This window comes from Anopheles nili, chromosome 2, assembly GCF_943737925.1.
Source record: "Anopheles nili chromosome 2, idAnoNiliSN_F5_01, whole genome shotgun sequence".
Taxonomy (NCBI): Eukaryota; Metazoa; Arthropoda; class Insecta; order Diptera; family Culicidae; genus Anopheles; species Anopheles nili.
This window is the reverse complement of record NC_071291.1, coordinates 25,918,994-25,946,189: the sequence shown is the minus strand read 5'-3', so window position 1 is coordinate 25,946,189 and position 27,196 is coordinate 25,918,994. Positions and strand designations below refer to the sequence as shown.

Genomic DNA, 27,196 nt, shown 5'->3' with positions numbered 1-27,196 from the left:
CACCATCCCTCTACTACCATACGCTTCTCCGATCGGTTCCTAGCCTTCCCTGCCTTAGTGCTCGTTTGTAGTCCCCCTCAGCAAGGATAACCAGCCTGCTGCCTTTGATTACCGCTTGACCGGCGGCTTCGTCCTTTTGCCCTATCAAGACGAACGCATGACACTTCGCTGCTCGTCTCTCTCCGTTACCGTTCGTCGTCCCGTTCCGAGGACTATTTCTCCACCTTGCCCACGCCGCCCCCCATCAGCAGGTGCTCGCCAGCCAGCAGACCACCACCGCCGCCTCCGCCACCCCCGCCACCCGGCTGGTGCGCGTAGTTTCGGATCTGGTGCAGGGAGATGAGCTGATTCGGGAAGCCGTTCGCAGCGGCCGCCGCTACCGCGGCCGCATTCTGATTGATCGCTTTCTGATTCTGGAAGTTGATCGCATCGTACAGGTACGAGGAATTCGTGGCGGCCGCTGCTGCGGCTGCTGCCGCTCGCTGTTGAGCGGCGGCTGCGGCCAGCTGCTGCTGGTGGTGTTGATGTGCCGCCGCAAGGCTGTTCAGATGCGGTGGCATCACGTTAATAGGCGTGAAGGCGGACGAGTTCGCGTTCGAGGAGTTGCTGTTAACGTGTTGCTGTTGTTGCTGTTGTTGTTGCTGCTGTTGTTGCTGCTGGGAGTTGTGCCGAATCACGACCAGATCCTCGCCGACGTCGTCCGCCGAGTTGGCCGAACTGCTGCTCCCGTTCAAGTTACGATGATGCTGCGGGTCTGGAAAGATGGAACAGATAAGAAGCTACCATCAGGCGCTATCGCACCGCACTGTTGTTCCGTTGGAATTGGAAAACCGGGCGCACCTCCGCATCTCCACTGGCCGCACTTACCGTTCGCTCCATTACCACCGCCGCCATTCGACGTACCGCTGCTGCTGAAATCGTACTGCTGCTGTTGTTGCTGCTGTTGCTGCTGCTGCTGTTGCTGTTGTTGCATCGCTTCCGCCAGGCTAGCTGCTGCCGAATCCGGGCTAACCTTTGGCCAGTACGGATGCTCAAGTCCGGCCGCCATCCCGCCCATTCGGTTGAGCCCGAGTCCTGCCAAACCCGCTAGCCCAACTGCGGCCGCATCCGCTGCTGCAATCCCTGCTGCGGCCGCTGCCGCTACTGCTGCCGCATTCGCTCCTGCTGCGCCTCCATTCGGACTTCCGGCACCTCCTGCAACACCGCCGGCACCACCGGAATTACTACTTCCGGCACCACCCGAGGCATTGTTACCGCTAGCTCCACCAGAGGAAGCGTTGGCCGCTTGACCACTGGCACCTCCACTTCCACCACCGCTACCACCCCCACCGGCACCACTACCACCGCCACCACCACCACCGGCCGCCCGGTTGCGGCGCTTTTCCTCCTTCTCGGCGTGCTTCTGCATGTGCTTGGCCAGGTAGGTCTCCTGCGTGTACGATTTGCCGCACAGCTGGCAGATGTGCGTCTTCAGGTGCTTCGAGTCCTTGTGCTTCGGGATGTGCTCGAGCAGGGAGGCCTCATCCGTGAAGCACTTGTAGCACGAGTTGCACTTGAACGGTTTGTCCGTCTGATGGCACCGCGAGTGGGACTGCAGGTTCGAGAGCTGTGAGAACGCCTTCGGGCAGCCGGGATGCCGGCACTTGTACGGTTTGTCGCCGGTGTGCGTCCGGATGTGCTGCTGCAGGTGCGAAAGCTGCGTGAACTTGCGCTGGCAGATCTCGCACCGGTACGGCTTGATGCCGAGGTGTATCCGCGTGTGCTGCGACAGGTAGCTCGAGTTGGCGAACGACTTCGTGCATTGGGTGCATTTGTACGGTTTGGTTTCGCGCATCTGCAACTGCCCACCGTGCAGCTGCAGGTCGGCCTTTGCCGAGAAGATCTGCAAGTAGAGAGGGAGCGTAATCATTAGTGACTGGCGAATGACACTCGAAAGGGCTCGATCCTGTGAGGATCGTGTTGTTGTGATGACATCAAGAAGGGTGGTTCTACTCTTTTTCGTCCTTTAGAACGATTTCCAACATAAGATGTTATCCTTGATCGAAAAGATCACTATCCGGAATTGGTAACGACCTGAAAGATCACCCACTGGAGCTATTCTTCTTCCGTTCAAAAGATTCCCATCATTCTCATGGGAGGTTTTCCTTTACAAAAGCGATCACCATCCAAAGTGACACTCAACAACTTGAAAGACCACCGATCGATCGTTTTCTGAGTAAAATTGCATCCTTTTATTTGTCCTTTCGAACGAGCGACATAAGAGCATGCGATCGTTTGCTTACTTTTAAAAACGATCACCATCCTGAATGAAGTCCTGTCGTGAGATTAGTGACGAGCAACGAATTGACAGCACTTCTGGGACTCGTCTTGACCTCAATCGGGATCCTTACTTTTGCCCTTTCGAACGATCCCCACTATGAGTATGGAAAGCTTCCCATGTGTTAAATGATCTCCTTCGCTCAGAATCATTAACGAACGTAGGCTTCGAGGCACTGAGGGAAATAATGCGTGTGTCTCATGGCGTGCAATGAATTTCCGTAATTATGCCAGCCCACCTGTTGCTCTCTCGCTCGCGCCCCACACGTGTGGGGTCATTAATCATTTCCACGCGAGCTTTATGATGATTTTACGAGCAGCAAATTAAGCTTCATAACGCATCGCGGGACGGGGCGTCTGTCCCAGCGGGACGGAAAGCAACCAACACGAAACCCATGTGCCCATTGTTGTTGTTTTCGGTTCTTATATGCGTTCTTTTTTTCCGAAAAAGGCCAACCGCAACCAACGACGCAACACGCCATTCTCGTCCTGGAGAGGCTGGAACATAAACGTGGTGGAAAAATTCGCTGAAATTCCAGCTCTAGGTTCAGCTTCGATTTTTTGGCGCCCAACCAACGAACGAATCAGCTAGCCAGCAAAAAAAAAAGAATTAAAAAAAAACTGCCACGCTCTAACCTTGCCCCCTAGGGTGACGCTGCTTCCGTCGTCCACGAAGGGTGGCCCCGCTACGCAGCCCCACCAAAAGACCAAAAGGTGAGGGAAAAAACAAGACACAGTGTCAAGGTCGAAGACGCAACCCCCTCGAACACCAACACACACATCGCGCGCTGGGACGGAACCAAAAATTGCTTTATTGAACTTCTCTCGAGCCGCTCGCTCGAGAGCTCGCCGCCTTCGGCAGCCTTCTAATGAATGTTATTAGCGGTTAGAGGACGGCGTCGCTGCCGTTTTGGTCTGTGAGTGGTTTGTTTTGATTTTCGTTTCTTCGTTGATTCTTTCTTTTGCTGGCGGGTTTTTTTTGTGGTGGTCTCGATCGGCAGAGGAACGAGTCGTGCGCTCTTAATGAGGTGGTATAAACCGCCCGCAGTGTGCCTGATCTAACACCTTCAGTGGCCAAAAAGACGCTACCACCTGCTTCAGCGGGCTGGGACTTGTTCTGGTGGTGCTTTTTCGATTTCGACATTTCGACCCACATTTGATCGCCCCGGAAAAGCCATCCCAGTGGCTAGACCGTGACCATATGAGACCCTCAGTTGGTTGTACTAAGCCCTGCAACTATTACGATCGTGGAGGGCTAGCCTAATGTTAACTAACGTTCGCCACCACGCGGCTTTCCGTGCGCTCGAGAGAACCTCCGAAAGTGGCCCGTCATCTTCAGCTTGTGAATGAATGGCTGCCACGTTTCAAGGTCATCCGGAAAGCCCCGCAGGGCTGCCACCACAACCACGGTGCGTCAAGGTTTGCGAGATGTCTGTCGATCAACGGAATGGGTCCTATCGCATCGCATTGGGGTTGTTGCTAAATTAAACCACAAAATACGCTGCAGGATACGCTTCAGGTGTCTTCAAAAGGGTGGCCAAACGCAGGAGTTAACCCCACACAAAGAGTAGATCAGCGAAACTACGCGAACTAGGACGCCAACTGATCGCCAAACACACGGACTAAAGTAGGATCCGTTCGCTACGAACCTCTTCACCTCGAAGATCGCCTCGTCCATCGTCCACCATGTGGAGTGGAAGGGACCAACAGTGACCAGAGTGCGGTGTGAAACGTGGGGCGCTATGAAAACACCAATTTTACGCCAACCGCGAATCTCGAGCTCCTACAAACCGCGGGGAACCCTCAGTTTATTTACTTCTCTCCCTTTCAGCAGCCACACACACACACACTGGCTCTGGAGTTGAATTTGTCGTGAAGAGGCAAAAAAAAAATAACAACACACCACCCGAGGAAGGGTTGGACGGTTTCATGCGCCGGGTGTGTGTGTGTGTGTGTGTATGCAAATTGTGCGTCACTCAATTCCAAACATCCATTTAGCACTTGAGCGAAGCACCAGCTAAGCACGGCTCCGTTGCTGACTGGGGGGAGTTATTTGGGGGGGAGGTGGCGCGACAAGAAGAAGAAGAGCCCACAGTACGTCGTCTTGTTTGCTTCTTCTTCTTCTTGCTTTTCAAAACCCCCTTCAGCAAGCAGGATATCTCGGCTTCCTCCCATGTGGCCATGGATGGGGATGATGGTTGGAAGAAGAAGAAAAAAAAACATCCGAGGTGCCGCACGTTTGGTCGAATTTGTAAAATCAAAAATAAACAGTACGAGGGCTGTCTCCGTGTACTCGGGTGCTGAGAACTGGACAGCACACACACACACGCAATAAAAAGGAAGAAAAAAAAAGGAAGGTTAGCATAACCGTAAGGCCAAGCAAACATACTGCCAATGGGTGGTGGCGAATATTTGTTCTCGAACCGAATGCACGAGCGACCTCTGGTGGGCCAATCTGGCGGAATTTGTTTCACACATCGATGGGCCTATGAACGACCAAATAAATTCCGCAAATTTACCATAGAGCGGTACTGCCGAAGCTCGCACACACACACATACACACACGCAGCTGGTGTCCTTTTTCGGAACGAAGCATGAAAGTCTAATGAAAGGTAAACAGCAGCTCCTGACCGTTCGGTGGGATCTATCGATCTTCGATGAACACGATCGTACGGAGCTTTCTCGCTATCGGACCGGACTCCAACGCCGGTAGAACCGGACCGAGACCGATACCGTGCATAAACAAATTAAATAATAACATTCAGCTCTCATCAGCAGCTCGGGGGGTGCCACCTGCATGACTTTTCCCTTATAAAGTTGACGTTTTTAGTGCACTTTAGGGCAGGAGAAAAGGACCTCCACTTGGTTCGTAACGCCCGAGCAGCAGCATTGTAGCAACAGCGGCAGGTTCTCAGACGATAAGACTCAATAAACCAGCCTGCCGTCGGTTTTCCCCGTCCTCCGGTCGAAGGGCGCGTGGAAATTGAACATTTTCCTCGATCGAACACGACGACCGGGAACGGATCGCAATGGAAAAGCAAATCCCTTCTCAATCCCCCCCCCCCCCCCCCCCCAGCCAGTAACGCACTGGCTCTTCCGGGGTGCTGCTGTACCCAACGGAATCGGGCCCGGGTTTTTTTTTCATGGGAAGTAGAAAAAAAAGGGCAAGAAAAAAAACATCCAGTGCCTCCTTCGACCGACGACGACGTCGACGTATTTCGTATGGTTTATTATTTCTGTTTCTTATTCTTCTCGTGCTCTGCTTTCTTTTCCTCGTTCCTCATTGCGACCACCCACCCTCCACCCACTAATGGAGGGAAAACTCGCCCGGCTTGTGGAGCTCCGCGCGGGTGTATGATGATAATAATACAAAAAAAAAGGGAAAACAAAATAAAAATAACTCACCCCCCACACCACCCACCACCATTCGATCCCTTCCGCGAGGGTCCAAATGCAGACTCCCGCGTTCGGCAACGCACACACACACACACACACACACGCACACGGTGGGGGTGAAACGGAGTGGATCTGGTGGTTCATCCGCGCAAGGATCCTGGTGGGTGGGTGTGTGTTGCGACAAGGGAAAGGGAGCGGTTGATGTTTTTGTTATTCTTTCATTTTCTCTTCTCTGCCGCTTGATGGCAAACCATTTTCTGGTGTGCTCTTCCTCCCTTGTTCTCAGTTCGTTCTCTCGCCCTTCCGTGCATCAACCCGCCGCTCCTCTTGAATCCCCTTTCCCGTGCTACCCCACCCCCCCCCATTCCACCCACAACCTCGGCACCGAATCGCCACCATCGACGAGTGGTGCCGTGGCTCTTTTGCCTTTGCTTTTGCTGCTGCTGGTGTTATTTTTTCGGTGGACGCTTTTGTTGTTTTTCCCCCCTTTCCATGTGCATTCACAGGAGGATGGTGTGTGTGTGTACTTTTGCTTCCCTCTCCTTCCCAGTCGCATATCCCTTTGTCGTGCCGTCTCTTTCGCGTTGTTATTTTTTGCCCACCACTCCGGGATAAAGTGCGCCCGCGGTTGCAGCGATTCGCAGCGCGAGGATTCCCTGGACATGTTTCCTGAGCGGGCACACGAAAGCGCGCGGCACGGGATTTCTTCCTTCCTTTTTTTTGCTTTACGCCTTTATCCCATTTCGGGTTCGGGGCTCCCCCGCCCTTTAGCTACACTCTGGCCTCCACAGCTCCCACCGAAAAATGGGTGCAGTGTGTTGTATCGCTGCGAGCTGTGTGTATTCCTTTTTCCTTCAACACAACCCCCGTGCGCGCATACGAAACTTGTGTTACCCCCTTTTTTTATGGCCGCACCAGCGTTTTGGTACACTTTTTTTATGGTTGCGTTTTGAGCGGTGCGTGTGTGTGTGTGAGTGTGTAAATCATGCAAAAAACCCAGCTGCACCACAACAGCGCGCGAAACGAAGCGACAGAAGCGCACTGATTCGAAGGAATCGACGCGGATTGTATTGCACTCGTGTCCTTTCCAAGAGGGAAGGATGATTTACACCCTCTGCGTTGGGGGAAAGACCTCTAGCGGCCTGAAATCCTTTAATTGGCGTGATAATGACGCTTACAATGCTCGCATGTGTTGTGGTGAACGGTGCACGGAAATGCAACTGCATCACCGCGTGTGCGCGTACCGTTAGGGAAGCGACCAAAGAGGAAAAAGGATCTAAGCAAACCACTTTACGAACGTCGTCGTCCTGCGTCAGACTGTCTAAGATCTGTCTGTCTGGTGGAATTGAAATGCACCCAAGTGGGCTTTTCTCGACAGGATACTTTCTGCCATTGTGCGCTCTCCTTGTTTATGGCAAACCGTTCCTAGGACCCCCGCGAACACTCACCTTCACATCGAGATCATCCGATTCTTCGCTTTTTTCCCGCTTCAGCGGAATGGCGGTTGCTTGGAGTTTTCCATCCTCCGTGGCCAGCAAAAGTTGCCCAAATACTGGCGCCATCCTTGGAGGCACTGCCTTTCTCACGCACTCGACCACGGGGTTTTAAACCAACGGAAGCACGATCACGACGCCCACCGTCACGTGATCACTTTGTGAACCTTCCTCCCCGAAATGTGCACTTTACGCGAAACGAAAATCACCTACGCTGCACTTTAGCTTCAATTTGGCTGCACGCGTGTCATTAGCGTCCCTTTTTTTCACCTACGTACACACCAACCGTCGTACCGTTTGTTATTGTTTCTCGTGAGTAAAGAAAATGAGTTTTTCCTTCGCTTTTCCTTGCTTGCCGTACGGGGTGTGTGCAGGCAACCACACTACTGCTGCACTGCTCACGACGATGCTCGAGCAACTCGAGCTCATTAAGCGCGGGAGTAGCTACTTTCCCGTGGGTCCATCTCGAACCTGGCCGCTAATCACCACGCTGTAAAATACACAAAAATAATATTCCCGCGGTTGGCAAAAATGCATGCTTCTGGAATGCTCTAATTTCCGGGTTTTCCACAAACCGAGCGTCCAAACTGGCAACGCACCCCCGAATGACGGGGAGTGCGAGATGCCCGCGCGGATTCAAACGCGAGCGAGCGTGCGAATGGTGAGATGAGCGTGAGTCTCAGCGTCGTGAGTTGAGACGGCGTGGTGAGTTCGCGAGAGCTAAAGGCACCTAAAAAAACTCTCACGTGCGTTTGCAAAACCTCGACCGGCGTGGCATCACCACACCACCCCACCCAACCCACAGCAGGGGTTGCCGCGCTGTCAAAACGCTGAGTCGGAAATCGCAAATTGTGGATGTGTCTCTCTCTCGCTCACTCACGCTCACCGCGCACGCGAGATTTTTCTTTATTGGGTGCATTTTTTTTTATGCTCCCAACACGCTCGCACTTTCGGCACATTCTCACTCTCACGTTTTGGCTCGTTTTTTATACTGCTGCTGCTCTCCACCACAGCGCATGGGATTAACACTTTTTTGTGTGCTCCTTTGGGGGTTGCTTGTCTCTCTCTCACTCTCTCTCTGATAGCGAGCAAATTTAGCTCACGCGCGGTGACCGTGGCGTTTTTTTCCACCGCTCTCGCGTAACAACAAAATATCGCGCGCGTATCTCTCGCAGCAAATAATATGCTCAAAAAACTATGCTCGCGTGCTCGGTGCCCGCGAGGGGGCCTCATTTTTGGGGTTCTCTCGCGTGCCGTTTGGGGGTAACTCAGTCGCACCGTCTCATCTCAGATCTCGCGATCTTACGCTCTCACCGCCATTCGCGATACGTATTCTTTTTTTTTTCTCTCTTCTCCCGCTTCGACACATTTCTTTCGACCGAATTCAGAAGCTGTAAGCATATTTTTTTTTCACACCCGTATGATGCCAACGATGCAAAAAAATATGCGAATATTCATTCGCGACATCTCGAGTGGTTGTGGGTTGCGTGGAAATGCTTCAAATTGATAAGATGCATTTCGCGAATGTGCATGAATCCCTCTCTCTCAATCTTACATCGAAGTACCCACAGAAGTTTACATGTTAACTATTGTGGCAAAAAAAAATGTATCCATGGGCCACACCGCCAAAACAAGCCCTCCCCGAAAGTGGACTCCAAATTAAGCTGCCATAAAAAAAGGTCCCACAGATCACGTCACACGACGGAACGAGCAATAATAAGACCACCAATAATGATGATAAAAATACGCAAGCAAGATTCGTACGGACGCAGAGAAGCTGCACGGGCTGCGAGGTAAGCAACCGCGAGAGAACGAGGTGAGGAGCACTGTTGATCAGGTTCCTTTTGGCAAATTGATGGTACGACGTGACGCGGTGTGCATGCGTGGTGTGCCAACACACCAACGGGCAGGTCGTCGGTGGTCGGTTGTTTGCATCGCCATCGGCGTGAGAGGCAAAAAAATGGTTAGTTAAGTAAACAGCGTTTTGTTCTGTCTGCTGCTGCTGCTTCTGCTGTTAGCCAAATCCACACCGTCTTCGACGTCTTTTCGTCGCCGTTGTCGTCGTCGTCGTCGGCGGCTCTCGTACTGAGAAGCCACACGCACACACAACCACCCGCGCGCATACCCATGCACACGCATCGCACGGGCGGGCTCTCGCACGAACACACTCGCCCACACGGCCACTCGCACGCACACTCACGCTTGACGAACGCGCGCCCGTCGAAGGCACACAAGAGTGTGAGAGAGAGAGAGAGAGAAGCAAAAGAAGAAGCGAAAAAAAAGGGTCCTCTTGGACCGCTCGAGGTGGCCAAAAAATCGCCCTTATTAAGGGCCGCGCACGGTTCACAACGGGAAGGAACAACTAAACACAGCAACGACACACACACACACACACACACATACGCACGCACTATCGCCACCAAAATCCAGCGCCTGCTTCTCGCCACTTCAACGCGGGAAAGCGCGCTCGAAGGCGGCCACGGTTTGCCTGTTTTTTTTTTTGCTCGCTTGCTTCCCTGCTTTTTCACACACAAACGCGCCGCAATCGAAGCACACACCACGATCGCTCTTTTTTCATTCACCCACTCGCACGCGCGCGCCCGGAACCCTTTTTTATTCGCGCCCTCAACCACCAAAAAAGCGACGGCTCTTGCTTGCCTTTTTGCTGCGGCCCTTTTTGGGGCTATTTTTTGCCCTCGACGACAGAGTGGCCCGCGCCGACCCTACGACGACGACACACCGCGACGAGCTGATGAGAAACTCCTCCGTACCAGCCGACTCACAGACACGGATTGCGAAGCTCACCTCTGCTGGTGCGCTGGGTCGACAAAAAAAGGCGACCGCGCGGCCGTGTTGTCGAGGGTTCCCGCACGGACGGTGGGTTGAGCGCGGGGCGCGCGATTTGCGTGAGTGAGGGCGTTTTTTTCCTACCAACACTCTCGCGAGTGAGAGCGGGTGGGCGCGCGCGCGCGCACGCGAGAGCGAGAGAGAGACTGAGAGAGTGTTTGCCGGAGCCGCACGCATTCCAAAAACGCACGGTTCCTCCTCGCTTGGGGCGCGCGCTCTCGTACAAAAACAAACCAGTTTTTTTGTCGTCCATTTCACGTCTCACCGTGCAAATGATAGCACGCATTCTCGTCGCGAATTCTCACCACGCAGATCGATTCCCTTTTCTGGGGGTGCGATAGAACACCGCTAAAACAGGGGCACAAATGTTTCGGGTGGGAAAAAAGGGCACCAAATTTTTAATTCTCATCCCAACACCGCGACCTCCAGAGCGCCCTTTCGGGGTGAGCTAAATCCCCTCCTCCCGATAGTGAGCTGTCTGTCTCACGACGGTGAGAACGCGTGAGCTGGGATGCCGCGGCGGCAGTCGCTGCTGTCAAACTTCTCTACAATAACAAAGGAGCTCATTTTTTATGCTCTCGCCAGCGCCATTCTCAGCTGGTGGCGCGCGCGCGTGCCGCTCACGGTGAGTGCGACCTTTTTGCCGATGAGCGACGGAGAGCGAGAGTGAGAGAGCGTGAGAGCGAACGATAAAAAATATGGTCGCCCACGGAGCCGGAGCAAAAAATGTCCGATTTTTTCGGTGAAAGGAGAACCAAAAAAGCGAAACCGTGAATGGCGATTTTTTTCCATGCTTAGGGCCCCGCTATCACACCAGATATTGTTTTTCGCTTTTTCTTTTCACCACCACCCATCCGTCGATCAGTGGGGTGGGATGGGATGGGTGGTAGGCGAGAGATTCGATTGCAAGGGTTTTGTTTTTAGATGCTTCTTCGTTGTTTTTTTTTATTTCGCTATTGCTTACCCTCCAGCCCGCAGTTTCACTTTTGGCGGCAGCATGCCCTAATCGTTCGGTAAAAAACTGGGCCGTTTGGAAGCGATTTGAAGCGAATTTTGTTTCGGCAGCTAAGGGGGAGTAATTTTCCACCCATGAAGCCACCGTACGGGGTAGTTTTTTCATTTCTCGATCCTCGAGTCCTTCGCTCGAGCACCGAGGGGAGAAGCATAAACAAGAGTATGCTGCTCGGAAAATTCGCCCACCCCGCTTGAAATTTCGATTTTAAGCCCATCGTTCGATTAGGTGTTTTTCAGCCAGCCCACCGCCAGCCCGCCCCCGCATGTGAGTGCGTTTTTCATCGACTCCTCAACCCCCCGCACGGCACCATTTCCCCCGACACCCCTCAGGACATCACTTTGGCCGCCCATCACTTCCAAAAGTGCGCGCGCGCCCATCGTCCGTGTGCGTGCGGGTGGGGAGCGAGAAAATACAGCCTTTTAACAAAATTCTTCCACCGACCTTCTCTCTTTTTAAATTTTTTAAGCATCCCACCTTCGCCCTCTCTCCCTTCCTCTCTGCCCTTTTTCACACTCCTTGCTTACCCTCGAGCATGGAAGCGGCGGCAGCGGCAGGGATCGAGTAGCATATTATGTACAACTCATTGCCGCCTCGGCAGCTGCTGCTGCTGCTGCTGTCCCTTCGCGCCCGTAGGCCCTCTCGTCCACCACACCGCGTGGCGCACCTCGTAGGCTGCGAAAATGGAAAAACCTTCGCAAATATAAGGGTTTTCCCTTCGGCGGCCGCTTTTTTTACGACGCGAAACGCACACACACACACACACACACACACACACACGAGTGTGCGCGCACGTCCGTGTGCCAACCCCTGTGTTCCGGTGCCGTTCGGACACACCGGACCGGAGGGGACCGTAACAAAGGGAGCAGCACCGGAAGGACGACAGGACGATCGAGGACCGGGTGGGCACATGGGGAGGAAGCCAAAAAAACCAAAAAGAAAAAAGAAAAAAAAGGACGCACTCCCGTGCTGCAGGGCAACGGAATGTTTGCGAAATAGTCCGAAAAAATAAAGCAAACCCGAACCGTTAGGTTTTGGGTCGGCTCGAACCAACCCCCGGGAAGGGCTATTTTACTGTGCCTGTGTGTGTGCGTTTGAGTTTTTTCTCCCTGTCGCCTGCGCCTGGTTTGGGTGGATTTTTGGGCAGTTTTTGAAACGAGCGTTTCGCGTCCTTTTAGTGTCCCCTCTCGCTCACTCTCACGTGTGGCTCGAGGAGCACCGCTTTGAGCCTGTTTTGTGTTACCACGCGAACGATTTCATCACATCGCCCTAGCATTAGGTGCGAGTATAAAGAGCAGTGTGTTGTACTGTCTATCAAAAAAAAATAAATAGAAAAAATACATTCAAATGCAAGAACGAAGAACGAGAACAACAAGAAAACCCAACAAAACTCAAAGTGGCCCTCCAAAATGCAACCCCGAAAAATATCGGCACATCCGATAATGTTTACCTCCCCATGCCACCCACTCCCACCCCCGCACGGGTCCTTCCGCGAGGGGGGGGAGAGGAAATTTACATACTGCAGTTGGGTTATGCAGCAGCAGCACCGCCGTGCGCACGATTTCCCGCGGGCCAATGAACGATAATGGCATGCAAAATTCTTCCCCAAAAAACGGTTGCACTCCAGCAGCAGCAGCAGCAGCAAAAGCAACCGAAAGAAAGAACACCAGAAGAAGCAACAAAAAATCAAACTTCCACGTTGTAGGTTTTCTTTTTTCATCCCCTAGCGACCCAACCCCCCCCCCCAGGGGGTGTCCACAACACGGCGTTCAACACGTTGCGCCGTGTGCATGCTCCATCTCGCTCACTCGCACGCAATCGCTCTCGCTCACTCGTGGCGCTTATGCGTGCGCTTGCTCGCTCGCTCGCTCGCTCTCTCATTCTCTCACTCTCTCACGCTCCATGAAGCGGAACGCAAGGGTGGCGTCACAGCAGAGGGGTGGCGCATGTACTGCACCGCATGCGTCTCGCACCCACCACCACAGTGCCGAAATGCATAAAACCGCGAAAAATCTGCACGCACACGATCTTGTCGTCGCCGCGAACGTGCAACCGCAGCCGCCCGCGAAAAAGTGTAAAACGAGAGAATCCATCCACCACCTCGGCACCGAAAAGAGAAGACGAAAAATGCCGCAAACTACCGCCGGCGAAGGAAAAGCTGCCAACGAAGAAGCCGCAGGAAGGAAAAATGCCAGAGAATCTCCACTTTCGTTTCGGTGTGTGTATTTCTTGTCTGTTTTTCTTTTTGCCAGCTTCGATTCGGCTGCTGGTGCTCCGTGTCACAAGTGTCGTCTCGTTTCTGGTCCCACCCAACCACCCACTTACCCTTTTTGGGTCCCCCGGCGGGGAGGGAAGACGCGTTTTTTTTTAAAATGCTCCACCACCACCAACGCATCAGCGGTGTGGCGATTTTGTTTTTTTTTGGCCCTCTCGCATCTCAACGGTTGCCGAAAAAATTCCCTTCCACGCGAGTGCTAAACGGGAGCTGGCTCACCGGGTTTGGGTTTGGAGGGTTGGTCCCCTTCAACCCCAGCCACCCCCACCCCTTTTTGCACCCTTGGGCGTGCTGGTGCGTGCTTGGCAGCCGCGAGCCGCGAAGGTATGCGTGTGCGCGCGCGCGCGCACATACACTGTCACTTGATGCTCTCGAAAAATTGACAAAAAAAACCCTAAAAACCAACCTACGGAAACCCTCCCCCTATTCCACCCTGTCTGGAAGGGGGTGGCGCTGATTTTTTGTGAAGTGAAGTTGAGTTTTTGCTCCTCGCGCTATCCCCCAGCAAGCCCTATTTACCGATGCAATTTTTCTTTCGCCCAATGAAGCGTGCTATAGCCACACGAGAGCGCTCGCGTTCGAAAATTGCACAATCGATGGAGAAGCGCGCGCGTGGCTTCCTTCCGGTTTCCTTTGTCGGGCCTTGTGTGTGTGTGTGCTGCATCGGTGATCAACTCCATTTGTTCCATTAAAAAAAACCCACCCCTACAAACACGGCTCAGCAGGACGCATTCAAAGGATACGTTGCTTCAGGACATCAGGCAACGAAACAAACCAAAAAAAGATCCCACCCAAACTCATCAAAGCAACCCGCACTGTTGTTGGATCGTTTCTGCGCCTGCTTCGATAGTTTGCTAATTTCTGTCATTTTTTTTCCTCAACTCCCCGAACGAGAACGCGCGCACACATGCAACCTGGGTGCCGAAAATTGCAACGGATCGCCCGGAGGGTGGAGATTTCGCTGCTCGGCTCTGCTGGCTTTTTTGTTGTTGTTATGCGTGCATCGTGGAACCAACCAAAAAACACCACCCAGGGCAGGGCAGAACAAAAACAAAACAAAACGCTCAAAAAACCGTGCTCCATCTCTTTGTGGGCATCAGCTGCAGCAGCCATCCACCCACCCACCGGCCACCACCCGCCGAAGCCTCCGATCATAGCCCATAGCGAACTGCAACAATGTGTGCGCGACCGGTGTGTGTGTGTGTGTGGTGCGGTGTGTGCAGGTGTTCTCCGTGAAGGTTCTTCCGTGCCGCCTGAGGCATGAAGAGACAGAGCATAAAAAAAAACTCACCCCACTGGTGTCTGCATCAAGCACAAGGAGGAACAAGAAGAAGAAAAAAACATCAACCCCCGAAAAGCAACCGCGACTGACCGACAAAGGCTGACGTAATGGTGGTGCGCGATCCGGGAACCGGTGCAATGGACTCGATACAGAGAGTGAGAGAGAGTGAGAGAGAGAGAGAGAGAGAGAGAGAGAGAGTATCCTCCTAGACGCACGTTTCATCGGTGCACACATGTGCGTTGGGAAAAAAGAGCTCCAAACGAGCGGAGTCCCGTGGAAAATGCAAGCAGAAAGGACGGAACGCGCCAGAACGGTGGGTGGGACGGTGACGTTGATCGAGTTGAGACGCGTTGCGCGTACCGATGTTTCTCACGCGTCCACCCAGCCGGAGGTGCACCTCCCCCAAAACAACCCTTATATACGCGAGGGGTGCATTTTGGGCGAAATTGAACGATTTTTTGGGAGCTTCAACGAACGAATTTTAGGGTCTATTCATTGCATCAGGGGGCTGAGAACGATATCGAAATCGAGGCGAATGAAAAGCGTGACCACTTTTCCGAACGGTACCCACGAGCAGCACCATCATCGGTTGCATTCGATTGGAGGTCTTTTCATGGAAGGAGTTTGTTGAAATAATTCCTCCCAAAAGTAGTCAAAGTTGAGACTGGGAAAGTGCTCCTGCAATCTGTGTACTAGGAAGGATGCTGTTTCGCTGAATGAAAGTATTATGCTTGAGTGTGATCTTCGATGAATTAATAAGGTGGTTGTTCACACAAACGGCCCATATGTGAGTCAATTTCGCCTCAATCGAAAGCCCCTCCCGAGTCCTGGCGCCTGCTCACGATCATTGAACCCTCTCGATCGTGGCCTAGGGTCTAAACAACTCAACCCGCGAACGCCGGGAACGTCTGTTAAGCAGTCGTAAAGCAATTAAACACGACCTCACGCGGCCCTGCGTCGGCAAAATTCACTCCCTGGCGTCGCGTAACCGGCCAGACTTGCGGCTGATGTGCCACATTTTTTGTCGTTCGTCCACTTTCGCGGCGTGTTGTTTCCATCGGAAGGGTTTTTGTGCTAATTGTACGAAAATATTTATTGCTCCTTTTTCGTGTCTTTGTTGTTGTTGCTGCTTCTTATGGTCATGGGTTTCCGCTCCGCCGGAAAGGACAGCAAAAAACAGATAAACCTTAGCAGCGTCCAGCGGGTGCACATGTGCGAGAAAAGTTCGTTTCACCGTCCGCTTTGAGGCTCTCCGGCAAACCTTAGCCGGCATGATTCATTGAGCAAAAGTGGCTGGAAAATAGACAAACAGGAAACCATCGAGAGAGGTGGTGGGTCCTTCTCCCTCTCGAGGGACTCAACCCCGACTGACGTACGCGCGACACCAGGCGTCAAAAGACGTTCCCTCAAAAAACCTCCCCACACGGGAGGTGGTCTCCATTTTTGCCGGTTGGTTCATTCACTTGCTCGAGAGCCCGAACCCAACAACAACAAAATAAAAAAAAGGAAAAGCTCACCCTGGCTCCAAGTGCTTGCTCGCCGACGACGGTGTTTGCTTCGCGTGGCGTCATTTCGCGACGCCTTTCGAGCTGCATCAGCAGGCAAAAAACAACGAGGCAAAAGCTCAATTACCTACTCGACAACAAGCCGTCGGTGTTGCTGGGTTGCGGAGGACGAAAACATACACACGCACACACACAGTCACACGAAATCACACACAAACGTCGCTTGAGCTCGCAAGATGTGTCCAAAGTGCGCTCCGGTCAGAACACCTCCCGGGGGAGGCTAAATAACGTAAATTGAATTATAACCCAAACACATCGTTTCACCCTTCAAGAACACGTGTTCTGAGTGGTCGTTAATGGGCCTGGTTCGCGTCCAACCCCAATCGCTGGGCTCTTCATTCGTCTTAATGAGATTTCGATCGCCGGATCCGATCCCGGATGCGCGTTGGATCTGCAATTTTTGGGTTGAGCGGGTTTTTTTTCGCGATCGTGCGTTCGTGATACGCGCGCGTTACGTTAACACGTGTCATGCTTGTGTTTCGTGCCAGCCTGCCGAAATTATTGGCGACCATTCCTCGCCGATACGTGACGAACGACATGAAGCGGTCTCCTGATACACGCAAAAAGAGGTCCTGTTGTGTGCTCCTTCCGAAAAAAAACCTGACTGCTCGAACGGGCTGTAGATCGGCGGCATAAATCAGCATGGGTTCGCGCGCCAGGACCCAACCGCACGATCGTAAATATGTCCACGAGGTTCGCGACGCAGCACGAACGAACTGCTGCTTTGTGCTTCTGGTGCAGATCCTGCCAAAGGTAAGAATGCGAACCAAAAACAAAAAAACTCGAACTGCAAGCGAGTAGGGTATTCGCATCTGCCTTCGATTAAGGCGCACGGCAGTCAGCCGCCTTCGGATGGATGAAAACGCGACCATAAATCATACTCGATCCGGGCCGTCTGCGATGCGATCCTGGTCCTTGATGCTTGAAAGAATTGACCACAGACCAGCCACGGGAGCGTTTCGAGAGGCGGCGATATTGCGGGACCGATAACTCGCGGTGATGAAAACAAATTGGCCCGGCGGGGGAATTAAGTTTTTAAGAACGACACTCTGACAGCTCCCTCCATGTGCCTGCATCGCATCCCATTGGCATTGAGTTGCCTTCCACAAGGACTCGTTTGGGGTGTGGCGGTTTGAAGAAAAAAAAAAGAAAATCCCCAATCAACGAGCGGGCCGTGGAGAAATCATAAAAATTAGCCCAAACAACTTCCTCGACGATGCGCTTTCAAAGGCTTGCAGGTCCTGATCGAATGTGCGTGTGCGCTTGTACTCGAGTTTTCCTTCTCGATCCTGACGGCAAAGGGTTAGAGGCCAGGTAGAGGCCAGCCAGGAAGAAGCACACGATGATGATGATGATGATGAAAAATTACTAACCTCATTAAAAAGCGCAAACAAGCGCAATATCGCCTAAAATGCCGCCTGGTAAAGCCGCTGATGTGCACACAAACGAAGCACAGGTACAACGTGGCACCAGAAAAAGGACGAGCAAGAAACGACGTAGTGGCGCATGCATTTTGGACGGCAAAAATCGCCCGACCCGTGGTTGTGGAAACAAAAAGGGAAAAGCGAGAAATATCGTCTTTTGATAGCGTACAATTTGCGTATCGAGCTCCCTCCATCGAGAGCTCGAACCGTGCGCTCCTTTCACCGCAGGTCGAGAGAAAGCGTCCTGATGATCGCGCAAAAACCAACGGCAATCCCGCATACATCCACAGCTGACTGTCAATCAGCAGACAGACCGCCATGGGGTCAGCAGATTCAATCCCCTGCAAGCAAGCCATCGTTGGAAGCCTGTGCTCGATCGTGTGGTAGCGCCCAAGTGCCGCGCGCTACCACGTTCAGGTGGCTATCATCATTTATTATCGGGCGTTGGTCGAGGCAAAAGATAACGCCACCTGTTGGGTCTCCCCGGGAACAGGCAGGGGAACGGCCAGCGTGGTCTAATTGCGAAAAGATGTAAAACAGCCCGAATATGCTAAGCAGACGTCGGTCGGCGCGCGTCATAAATAAGGACACGCGCCCGGCGATCCTTCCGTTTACCGGGTTTTGTCGTCTCTGTGCGGTCCTTTCGCGAAGCAGGACAGGATCACAGACGATCTGGGAAGATCGTTTTGATCGGCTTTTTTGAGGTGATCCCATCGGTGATCATTGTATCCGTATTAACGATGTTTGGCTGAAGCATGGGAAGGAATAATCTCTTGCCCGTTTTTAAAGTCTCACTTCATAATATTTAACTAAGAAATGCACCACTTTCCCTGGTCAAAGACTAACAAACGATCGATATGTAAACGCACAATGAACAACGATTTACTCACCTTTTTGCGGCCTTTGGTTCCGTATCTCTGTAATGGGAATGAATAGAAAAAAAAGCGAGAATTAGAATACCATCAAAACCAGACGAACCGTGGGTTGGTGAATTAATTGAACTACACAAAGAATAGAGAAATGTAATTAAACATTTGCGATTAAACATTTTTGTATCGTGAATGCGAGTTTAAAAGCCCATCACCGGCAGAATGCCTTCCACCCCAACCATCAATTATGCAAACCGGCCATCAATCTGCAAAAAAAACAAAAACAAAAACAAATAAAAACCACAAATGCCTCGCCATGACACACAATGATGAGAAAAAAGGACCATGTTTTTATCACCGCCTGCACGAGGCACAATATTTTATGTGATCTCTTTTTTTTCTGCTTTTGCACACCAAACTATCGTCATAATATTAGCGATGCAAACAGCATGAAAGGTTTGCAGGAAAAAAAAAGAAACCTCTCCGACAGTTACTAAATATGCAGCTGGGGCAGGGGTGGACTTTTTTGCCCTTTTTTCCCACATGCCTTTGTTGGTCATTTTCATTGATTTGATTTTTCAATTTCCACCCACCCAAAGGGTGGCCCCATTTGATGCCATTAGATGTGATGCCCCTTTTTTTTTTAATTTTCACATGCACACCCACTGCACACTGTTTGACATGATCGCTTTGGCCTTTTATCGTCCCGTTTTGATCTGCTTAATCAGGTGTGTTCGAATTCGCGGCCTCACCCCCTGAAGCTCTTTGATGTCGGGTGGACCACCCGACGTTGACGTTTTGGTTTTGGCGAAACATTTAATGCACATTTATGCTAATGTGCTTCGGTATACCTTTTTTCTTTTGCATTATCACAGTGCAGTTTTTAAAACCCATACGCGCCCCGCCAGAATGTACGCTTTGATTGTTTCCGGTGATTAATTAGATGCCAAACGGTCGGCCGGTGGTTTGATTTGAAATTTAAATCCACCAAATGGACTAACATTTCAGTATGGAAACACAAAAAAAAACGAATCTCACGCTTCTTCATTCAAACGGACAAAGGCATTTTTGGGTTTTTGAAAAAAAAACAAACTCCTTATTATGCATTTTTTGTTCACGCGAATCATTTAGCACCTCATTACTGGTGTTTAAGCTGGTCGGTGTCAAAGGATCAACTTAACGCATGCAACAACAGCAAAAATTTTCAAACTCAAATTGACACCTGTTTTACGCCTTACGCCCAGTGTCCTGGGAGGGGGGGGGGGTTTGTTTCCAGCTTAAACTTATTTTTTGTACAAATTTGCCCCAGCTCGAAATTGCTCGCGTTGCATTGTTGTATTAATAATTAACCATCCATGGTGCATTTTACGTGCGCTTCAACGTGTACAAACCCGGGTGTTACTGCACTTCGGTGCATTTGACGCTTCCCCCCGGGGGTCATCCCGCCTCACCACAGGACACCTCCACGCACCTGACCGTTCCTCCCCCGGTTTCCGGCATTTTTTAAATCACGATTGTTTGCGTCGCGGTTTGCTGCTAACACAATAATGATGTACATCTCGCGCGCTGTGCAACCTGTTTTTTTTGTGTGTGTTCTCTCCATCGGTGGCCGTGTCCAACGAAAATAAAAACAAAACGAGAGAAAGAAAGTGAGGTTTGAAGAATTGGGAAAGCGGGAGGGCTCTCAGCACCCACTCTCCCCCACACCAGTGGCCGTCATCTCCATCACACGATGATATCGTTTGTTGTCGACGCTACCAACGCCGACGACGAGAATGATGATGGTGGTGACGAGCGAATCGAATGAATCAAACCACCGGACCTGCGCCACAGAAACCGCACACGTGCACCGATCGGTACCCTTTCCCTCTGAACCTGATTCCTGCCCACCTGATGTTGGTCTGATTGATTTTCAAATGTGCACCCGCGGCTGTGAATGCACCCCAGCATGCATGCGGTGACCTCTGACCTGTGGGTTGCATTTTTCGACCGCGGATTGGCTCGCGCGTTTGTTCCGATTCCGGTTTTATTTTGCACCCGCTTTTTTATGTACCTTTTTTTTTTTTTTTAATCGCTGATTTGCCCAACAATTGGTCCAGCCTGAGTGCGTGCGTGTGCCAAAACCCCAACACCGTGGACCGGCGGCGGTGGTTGCGTTGGTTTTTAACATTTCCAGCATGTGGGCTTTGGCTGCGTACTTTTGTTCATAGCAGTGTGGGCATTTTAACGTTTGCTCCCGAGTCTGCGGTGTTTGATGGTGGATGGTTTTGGCATATTTTTTTTTATTGTTCGCTTCCTCCTCTTCTACCCTAAACCCAACTCATTACTCACGCCTAACGGTTGGGTGATGGTTTGACCCAACGTAGGCAGGGATCCTCGTTCGAGCAAGCGCTACGTTTTGGTACAGTAGCTTTAAAACCGAAAAGCTCGATAATTGATTTCATTAAACCGTTTAGAAATGGAGCTTCGCGTTGAAGTGTCCAAGCAGCGGTTCATGGATGAATAAAAAAAAACTCTTGCAGCAAATAATATAAATGTATTTCGGCCAACAGGGTGGCACATTGGGGCAAGAGCGACCGGGCCGGGCCGGTGGGCGATGGTGGAAAGACCACTACATTTATTAATAACATCATTTGTCCCGCGGCCTCGAAACCCACAGCCTCCACCATCACCCCCCCCCCCCTCCCACCGTGGCCATGTCGTCGGTTCTAACCGCAACCGAGAACGCTTTGCCCGCGCTTCGACGCACCGATTCGGTGAAGCGCGCGCGATTTTTCATGCGATTGTGATTGCGGGAAATTAAAATTGTATGCACCCACCCGTGAGCGGTCGGTTCCGCCCTCCCACCCGAAGGCTGGTGGGACAAAAATTGTAAATTATAAAGCATTAAAAATAAAACAACAAATATCCGGCAACCCTCGCCGGTTGGCTTCCGGTACTCCCGGCACTCCACCGGGCTCGCGGAACAAAGCTGATTAGGCTTTCTGGTTGATTGGAAATGACCAGCGGCCGGTGGAGCGAACGAAATGAAGCGAGAACAACAAAGAGGGGGCGAAAAAAAAAGAGCAACCAACCACCCACAACCACCAGCAGTGCATGTTTAAAGCTGCGAAAATTACGAGCCGTTAGCTTTAAAACCAGCACCCGGCAACGAAGCAACAAAAAAGAAAAATAATGGCAACCTCACTCAAAAAACCATCACCAGCTTCACACAAAAATGTACCACCGCATTAATCACGAACTGCCGAACGATTAGCCGCACGGCGAGAGGGTCGTGTAGATTAGCGCAAGAAGCGAGTTCAACTCAAGGACCAACCCGAGCTCGAAGTTGCCAGTTATCAGCCAAACGATGTCACCAATGTCGCAGAGGACAGGCTGGAGTTGGAAATGTTGGAAGCGAAAAGAAAAGACAAACGATCCAATCGCGGTGACGGAATTAGCGTGCGATGATCAACGTCACTCCATGCGCTATCAGAAGCTGCCATTTGGACAACCTTTCGATGACCGATGGTCAACAAAAAGGTGCAAAAAGAAGGTCACAAATGTGCAAGCACAATTGCAACCGTCGGCTGACGCAGATTCTGCTGGACTCTAAGCTTCACTTCTGGGCATAATTGAGTCGTCGAGTGGCCTCCGGGAAATGAGTATTTCCTAGGCTTCCGTATCGAGAGCTGGGAATTTTGGGAGCTGGCGCGGAACGAAACGCTTCGACCCAGCCACCAGCTATAGCGCACCACGCATGACCGACTCATCCACGAGTGGTGGTGGTTTCGTGCGTGAACGTCGCAACCTCCGAGGCAAAGAATCCACCCGAAAAAAAAATAAATACCAAAACAAAACTGGGCGGAAAACACACCGCACGATCGCGCGATCGCGGTTATTCGAGCAGCTCCCACAAGCAGAGTAGTGCGCACGAGCGTGACACCACGGAAAGCGAACCGAGTCGCGAGTTTCGGGGGGACGTCGAATTTTTGTCGATTTACCGCGCGCCAACCTTCTTGACCCTGAAAACCGGTCTTGCCTTGTGCGAGTCGCCCCGGGTCCCCCCTTCGGTGATCTGGCATGGTTCGTTGTGTTTTTTTATTGTGCTGATTTTTCTCGAGTGGCGTTAGACACCGACAACCCGTGGACGGTGGATGGACCCTGGAGGAGGTGTCCCATCACAAGGGGGGGAGGGGGGGACCGAAATCATCCGCACGGGCATTCCCTCAGCACGACGCAGACGGTCGGTGGTGGCATTCAGGTCGGGTTGCCTTTCTTGTTGCCGGCGCGTTTGATTGCACGATTCATAAATCGAGACGAGTCGGTTTTTCTTGTGGGGGGACCGAAGATATATCGCGATTTTTTTCGTCTGCAAAGAAGCTCTCTCGTTCCCTCTCTCTCTCTCTCTCTCTCTGTTTTACACTCTGTCAACTGGCTCCATCATCTTCAACAATTGCAATTAATTTAGCTCCGCTTAAACACGGCGCCATATAGCATCGGTTCCAGCACACCCCACGCGTTAGCTGGCGACTTAACCTTTCTGGAGCCAGTTCTAAAGTGGAGTGAGACGCGCACACTCACTTCCGGAGTTGTGGTCTAAGCACGCACACACACACACATTCCCAGAGGCTTCAAGATCCTCTAGAGAGAAAAAAAAACAAGAGCTAACCACACCATGCAAACGAATGTTGACGAGGTCACACGCGGCTGCTTGTGAGCCGGTTTAGTTTTTCGACAACCCCTCTTGGGTTGCATCCAGTCAGTCAGTCCCCAGCCTGATGACCCAGAGACCCGTTCTCTGGGTGGGGAGGGAGGCAAGGGAGGAGGGTGCGGCACCACTAATGACACAGAGAGTGGGTTTTGCCAGGGGATGGTTTTGGTCGAGGGATTTTGGTTCGCCGGTGCCGAAAAAAGATCACACGTTGACGGTTGACATTGAGCGAATTGGTCGCGGGAAACGAAACGGCGTCATGCGAATCTCAATTCCCTCTCACCTGCGGCACGTTGCGATGTTGTTGGGCTTTGGTGTGTGTCTTTTACACCGCTACCCCCAAACTCTAGTTAGCGCTCTTCCTTTAGCATCAGCGTCGGCTCTAAGGATGGCCTCGCAAAACGCGCGTGTGTCGTGTGACTGCGGATCGTAACATGCAGATTTGACGAATGTGCGTTCGCGCGCATTCAACGTCAGTGATTTACGACCCCATCAAACGAGAGAGTGAGAGAGAGAGAGAGAGAGTGCGCAACAAAAGGGCAAGATGCACGCACTACGGGAAGCACACGCAATGCCATTAGGAAGATTAGAACGGGCTACAAACGAACGCGGTAACATAGAACGCGCACTGAAAAAGTCTTGCATTTTAAGTTAATTAAACTACCCCCGGTTAAGCTCTGGCCCTGCTTGTAGAGATTTGAAGTCGTTTCGTGCCGGTGCGCAACAAAACCCCTTTGGAGAACCGACCGTTGGTGGACGATTTATGACCCGCTCGATCGCACGATATCGAGATTTGGTTTATTAATTAGCGTGCAAATCGACGGTCCCCGGACACTCCCATCGACTGTGGGTCGTTGTGGGGTGTGGATCGAAAGAAAAAAAAACATGAATAAAAAAAAAGGTTCCCCTCACAACAAAAAGGGCTAACCAGGAGCGCGTAAACCGCGATATGGCCATGCCTACGAAGCTTGCGCTTTTCCGTTCGTAGTTTTGAGTGTGTGCGCGTGCGTGTGTGTGTGCGCGTGCGTGTGTGTGTGTGTTGCTTTCCCCAAGCGAAGCTGCAGTTTTTGCACTTTTTCCCAGTGGGCGGAGGGAATGTTAAATGGGCCTCCCAGCGCGGTACCAAAGCGCGGCCAGTGCCCACCGTGAGAGTGGTTGCGCGTATCCTTCGCGTTAAAGAAGGGGGAAAAAGGCCGTATATTTCGCACCACTATCCAGGGATTAGGACCGCCCCTGTTTTTATTTGGTTGCGTTATTTTTTTTTGTTTTTGCATCCCTTTGGCGAGCCCCCGACGATGCAACATAATTTCATTGTGTGCATTGTTGCGTTGATGCAATTTCCCTACTCCCTTTTGCGAATGAGGGAAAGCAGTGTATGGGTGTGTGTGAGAGAGAGAGAGAGAGATCGATAAAACACATGCAACAGCGAGAAAGAGACAGACCCACCCCACGGTGGGGAGAGTTTGAATTTGCGTTATAGGTAATTATAATTAAAATATGCTAATTATCGCTTTTACCGGTGCGATCTAGGCGCAGGCACAGGTAACAGCCGGCCCCCCGAAGGCAAACCCGCTGGTCAGCCTCCATTAACATGGAAATCGATAAAACATACATTGAAGAAGCGGCAAAAAACGGCCCATGCCCGAGAAAGAGCCCTTCGTAACACGACGCGTCTAAGCGCCGCGTCTTAACTCCCGGCCTAGGGTTGCCGATCGTGAGGGCAAGTGCATAAGTGTGTAAGGCACTTGCCAGCTCGAGGCAGCTCGGTGTGCGTGTAGTTTTTTTGTTGCATTTCCCACCGTGCAGTGGGGTGCATAAAATTACGTGCAACTGTGCACCGAAACGTGCCCATCGAACAGCAAGCAACATGGCGCTAGTCGCTGGATGGCGAACAATGCGTACAGGCTCGGGTCTGGAGGTGGTTTTTTTTTTGTCTTTCTATGCCGCCTCTCGTTTGTTTGCTCGTTTGCTGAGCCTGCGCTAGTAGTAGGAGGAGCTACTAGTGGAGTTTCTACCCTGGGAAACTAGTAAACCATCGGCAATCGGTTTTCCCGCCCATCGAGAAGGTCTTTGGGGAGGGTGCGAATTTTCCAACCCCACGGAGGCAACAGCTACAAACGAAGGCAAAGAAAAAAGCACGCAACCTCGACATGATCTCGACGTGCTGGGTTGGCTGGCTGATCGCAAACCCTCGGGGATCGCCGTAACGCACCCTAAATCTGACACCCTTCACTCGCGCTGAAGTGTCGAAAATACGAAATAGAACGCAAACGGGAGGCAACACATTCTTACGCGGGCGTCCTTGAGGTGTCAGCATCGGTGGCCCTACCTTTCGGGGCCTTCCATAATTGTATGAGCAATCGAAGCGCGCCTTCCGTGCGCCATTATGCCAACGCACCACTGTTTGAAGATACGATTATCGATCGCTCGAGTTGCGATCCGCGGTTGTTGAAAAAAACCTCACAACCTCACGGAGCTCTGCCGCACAGAAGGACTTTGGTGTGTTGCCTTTGCGGTGTAAACATTTTTTTGATAGACGTACGCATCCGCGATTCTTTGACGACACATACACAAGAAGGTTCTCTTCAAGGTTTTTGATAATCGGTAGATCATCGAACAATCATTAAACCTTTCCCAATGGACCGGTCCCGAAATGATCTTCACGAGTTGACCGAAAGTAAATAATAATAAGCCGTCTGATAGGGTCTGCCGGCAAAGGGTCTTGAGACACCGCTTCAGCCGCAACGACGATGTGTGCCAGACCAGATGTTGCGCGTTTACCACGGAATGATAAGGAACCAGGGGGGTTTTTGTCGTTAATTATGAAACAAAAAACCCCCCTGCTCCGGCGACATTGCGCGGCTCGACGCAGTGGACGCAAATTAATGAAGACTTGCGCGCACCCGAGCGTCGTCACTAATGAACGGGCCAGATTGGGTAGCAATTTAGCGCGCATCTCGGCAAAGTTTTCGCAGGTTTTCAATCAGCGCGCGATCGTTTACGCGCCCTGTTAAAAGTGCTCATTAACACTTACCCCCGTTGCTGGGATGGGTACGGAACCGGGCGCGAGACCGGGGGGAGGACAATTCCGCTCATTAATTGATCCACAATTTGGTGGAGTGCAAAAACCCAAAAGGAATGTACACCCAAAAAATGAGGACACGCACACACGAGATAGCGCGGCGTCAAAAGCCCGCGGTCATGGTTTAGAGAGATAGGTTAGGAACGCGAATCAAACGCGTTCCCTAACCTATCTCTAGGTGTCGGCAACGTTCAGAAGTTCATTAGCGTCCATTTTGCAGGCTTTTTTTCCACACGCCAGTGTCTTGGGTTGGTCACTTCGTGTCCGCATGGGATGAGCCAAAACATAACAAGTTCAGGGACACAAGTGGCTCTGACGTAGGCTTGTAATCCAGCAGATTACACGCCACAACTCTTCATCTTCAAGATGTAGAACATAATTCCTTACCTTGCCAGTGCCAGGTTCGGCCATCTGCGTCTCGACGATCGCTAGGGGCGTTGGCGGTGTGGATGGAGCGCTGTAATGCGGGGGCTTGTGATCCTCCACCAGGCGCAGGTCCGTCTCATTGTTGTTGTTATTGTGGTTGCCTGTCCGATCGTCCAGCAAGTGCGGTGGAGGTGGTTGCTGCTGATGATGCTGCTGCTGCTGTTGTTGCTGCTGCTGCTGCTGAAGCGGATGCTGTTGCGGGTGTTGCTGGTGTTGTTGCTGCTGTTGTTGCTGCTGTTGCTGCTGCTGCTGTTGCTGCTGATGGTGATGGTGGTGGTGCTTTTGGACGACGGCATAGTCGATCAACCGATCGTTGACGGTGTTGGCGCGTAGATCGCTAATGTACGGCTTGTAATCGTGCACCAGTGCCGATCGAAGGTCGGTTCCATTGCCCACGGCCGCGGCGGCGTGCTGAAGCGCATTTAGCTGACCCAACACGCCCCGCTCGTTCATCGAGCGAAGCTGATCGATCGACCGGTGGATGTGGCTATAGTCACCGGTCGGAATCTCCGCCAT

General features: G+C 51.9%; 1 protein-coding gene across 1 annotated transcript; it reads right to left on the bottom strand.

Annotated features, from left to right (window-relative positions):
* Positions 1 to 212: 212 nt before the first annotated feature.
* Positions 213 to 27,196, bottom strand: LOC128730683 (zinc finger protein squeeze-like). Its single transcript, XM_053823758.1, has 4 exons — positions 26,642 to 27,196; positions 18,501 to 18,527; positions 832 to 1,882; positions 213 to 754 (listed from the first exon to the last, which is right to left on the bottom strand). Exons 1-4 carry the CDS (start codon positions 27,194 to 27,196, stop codon positions 213 to 215), a joined length of 2,175 nt encoding a protein of 724 aa, XP_053679733.1.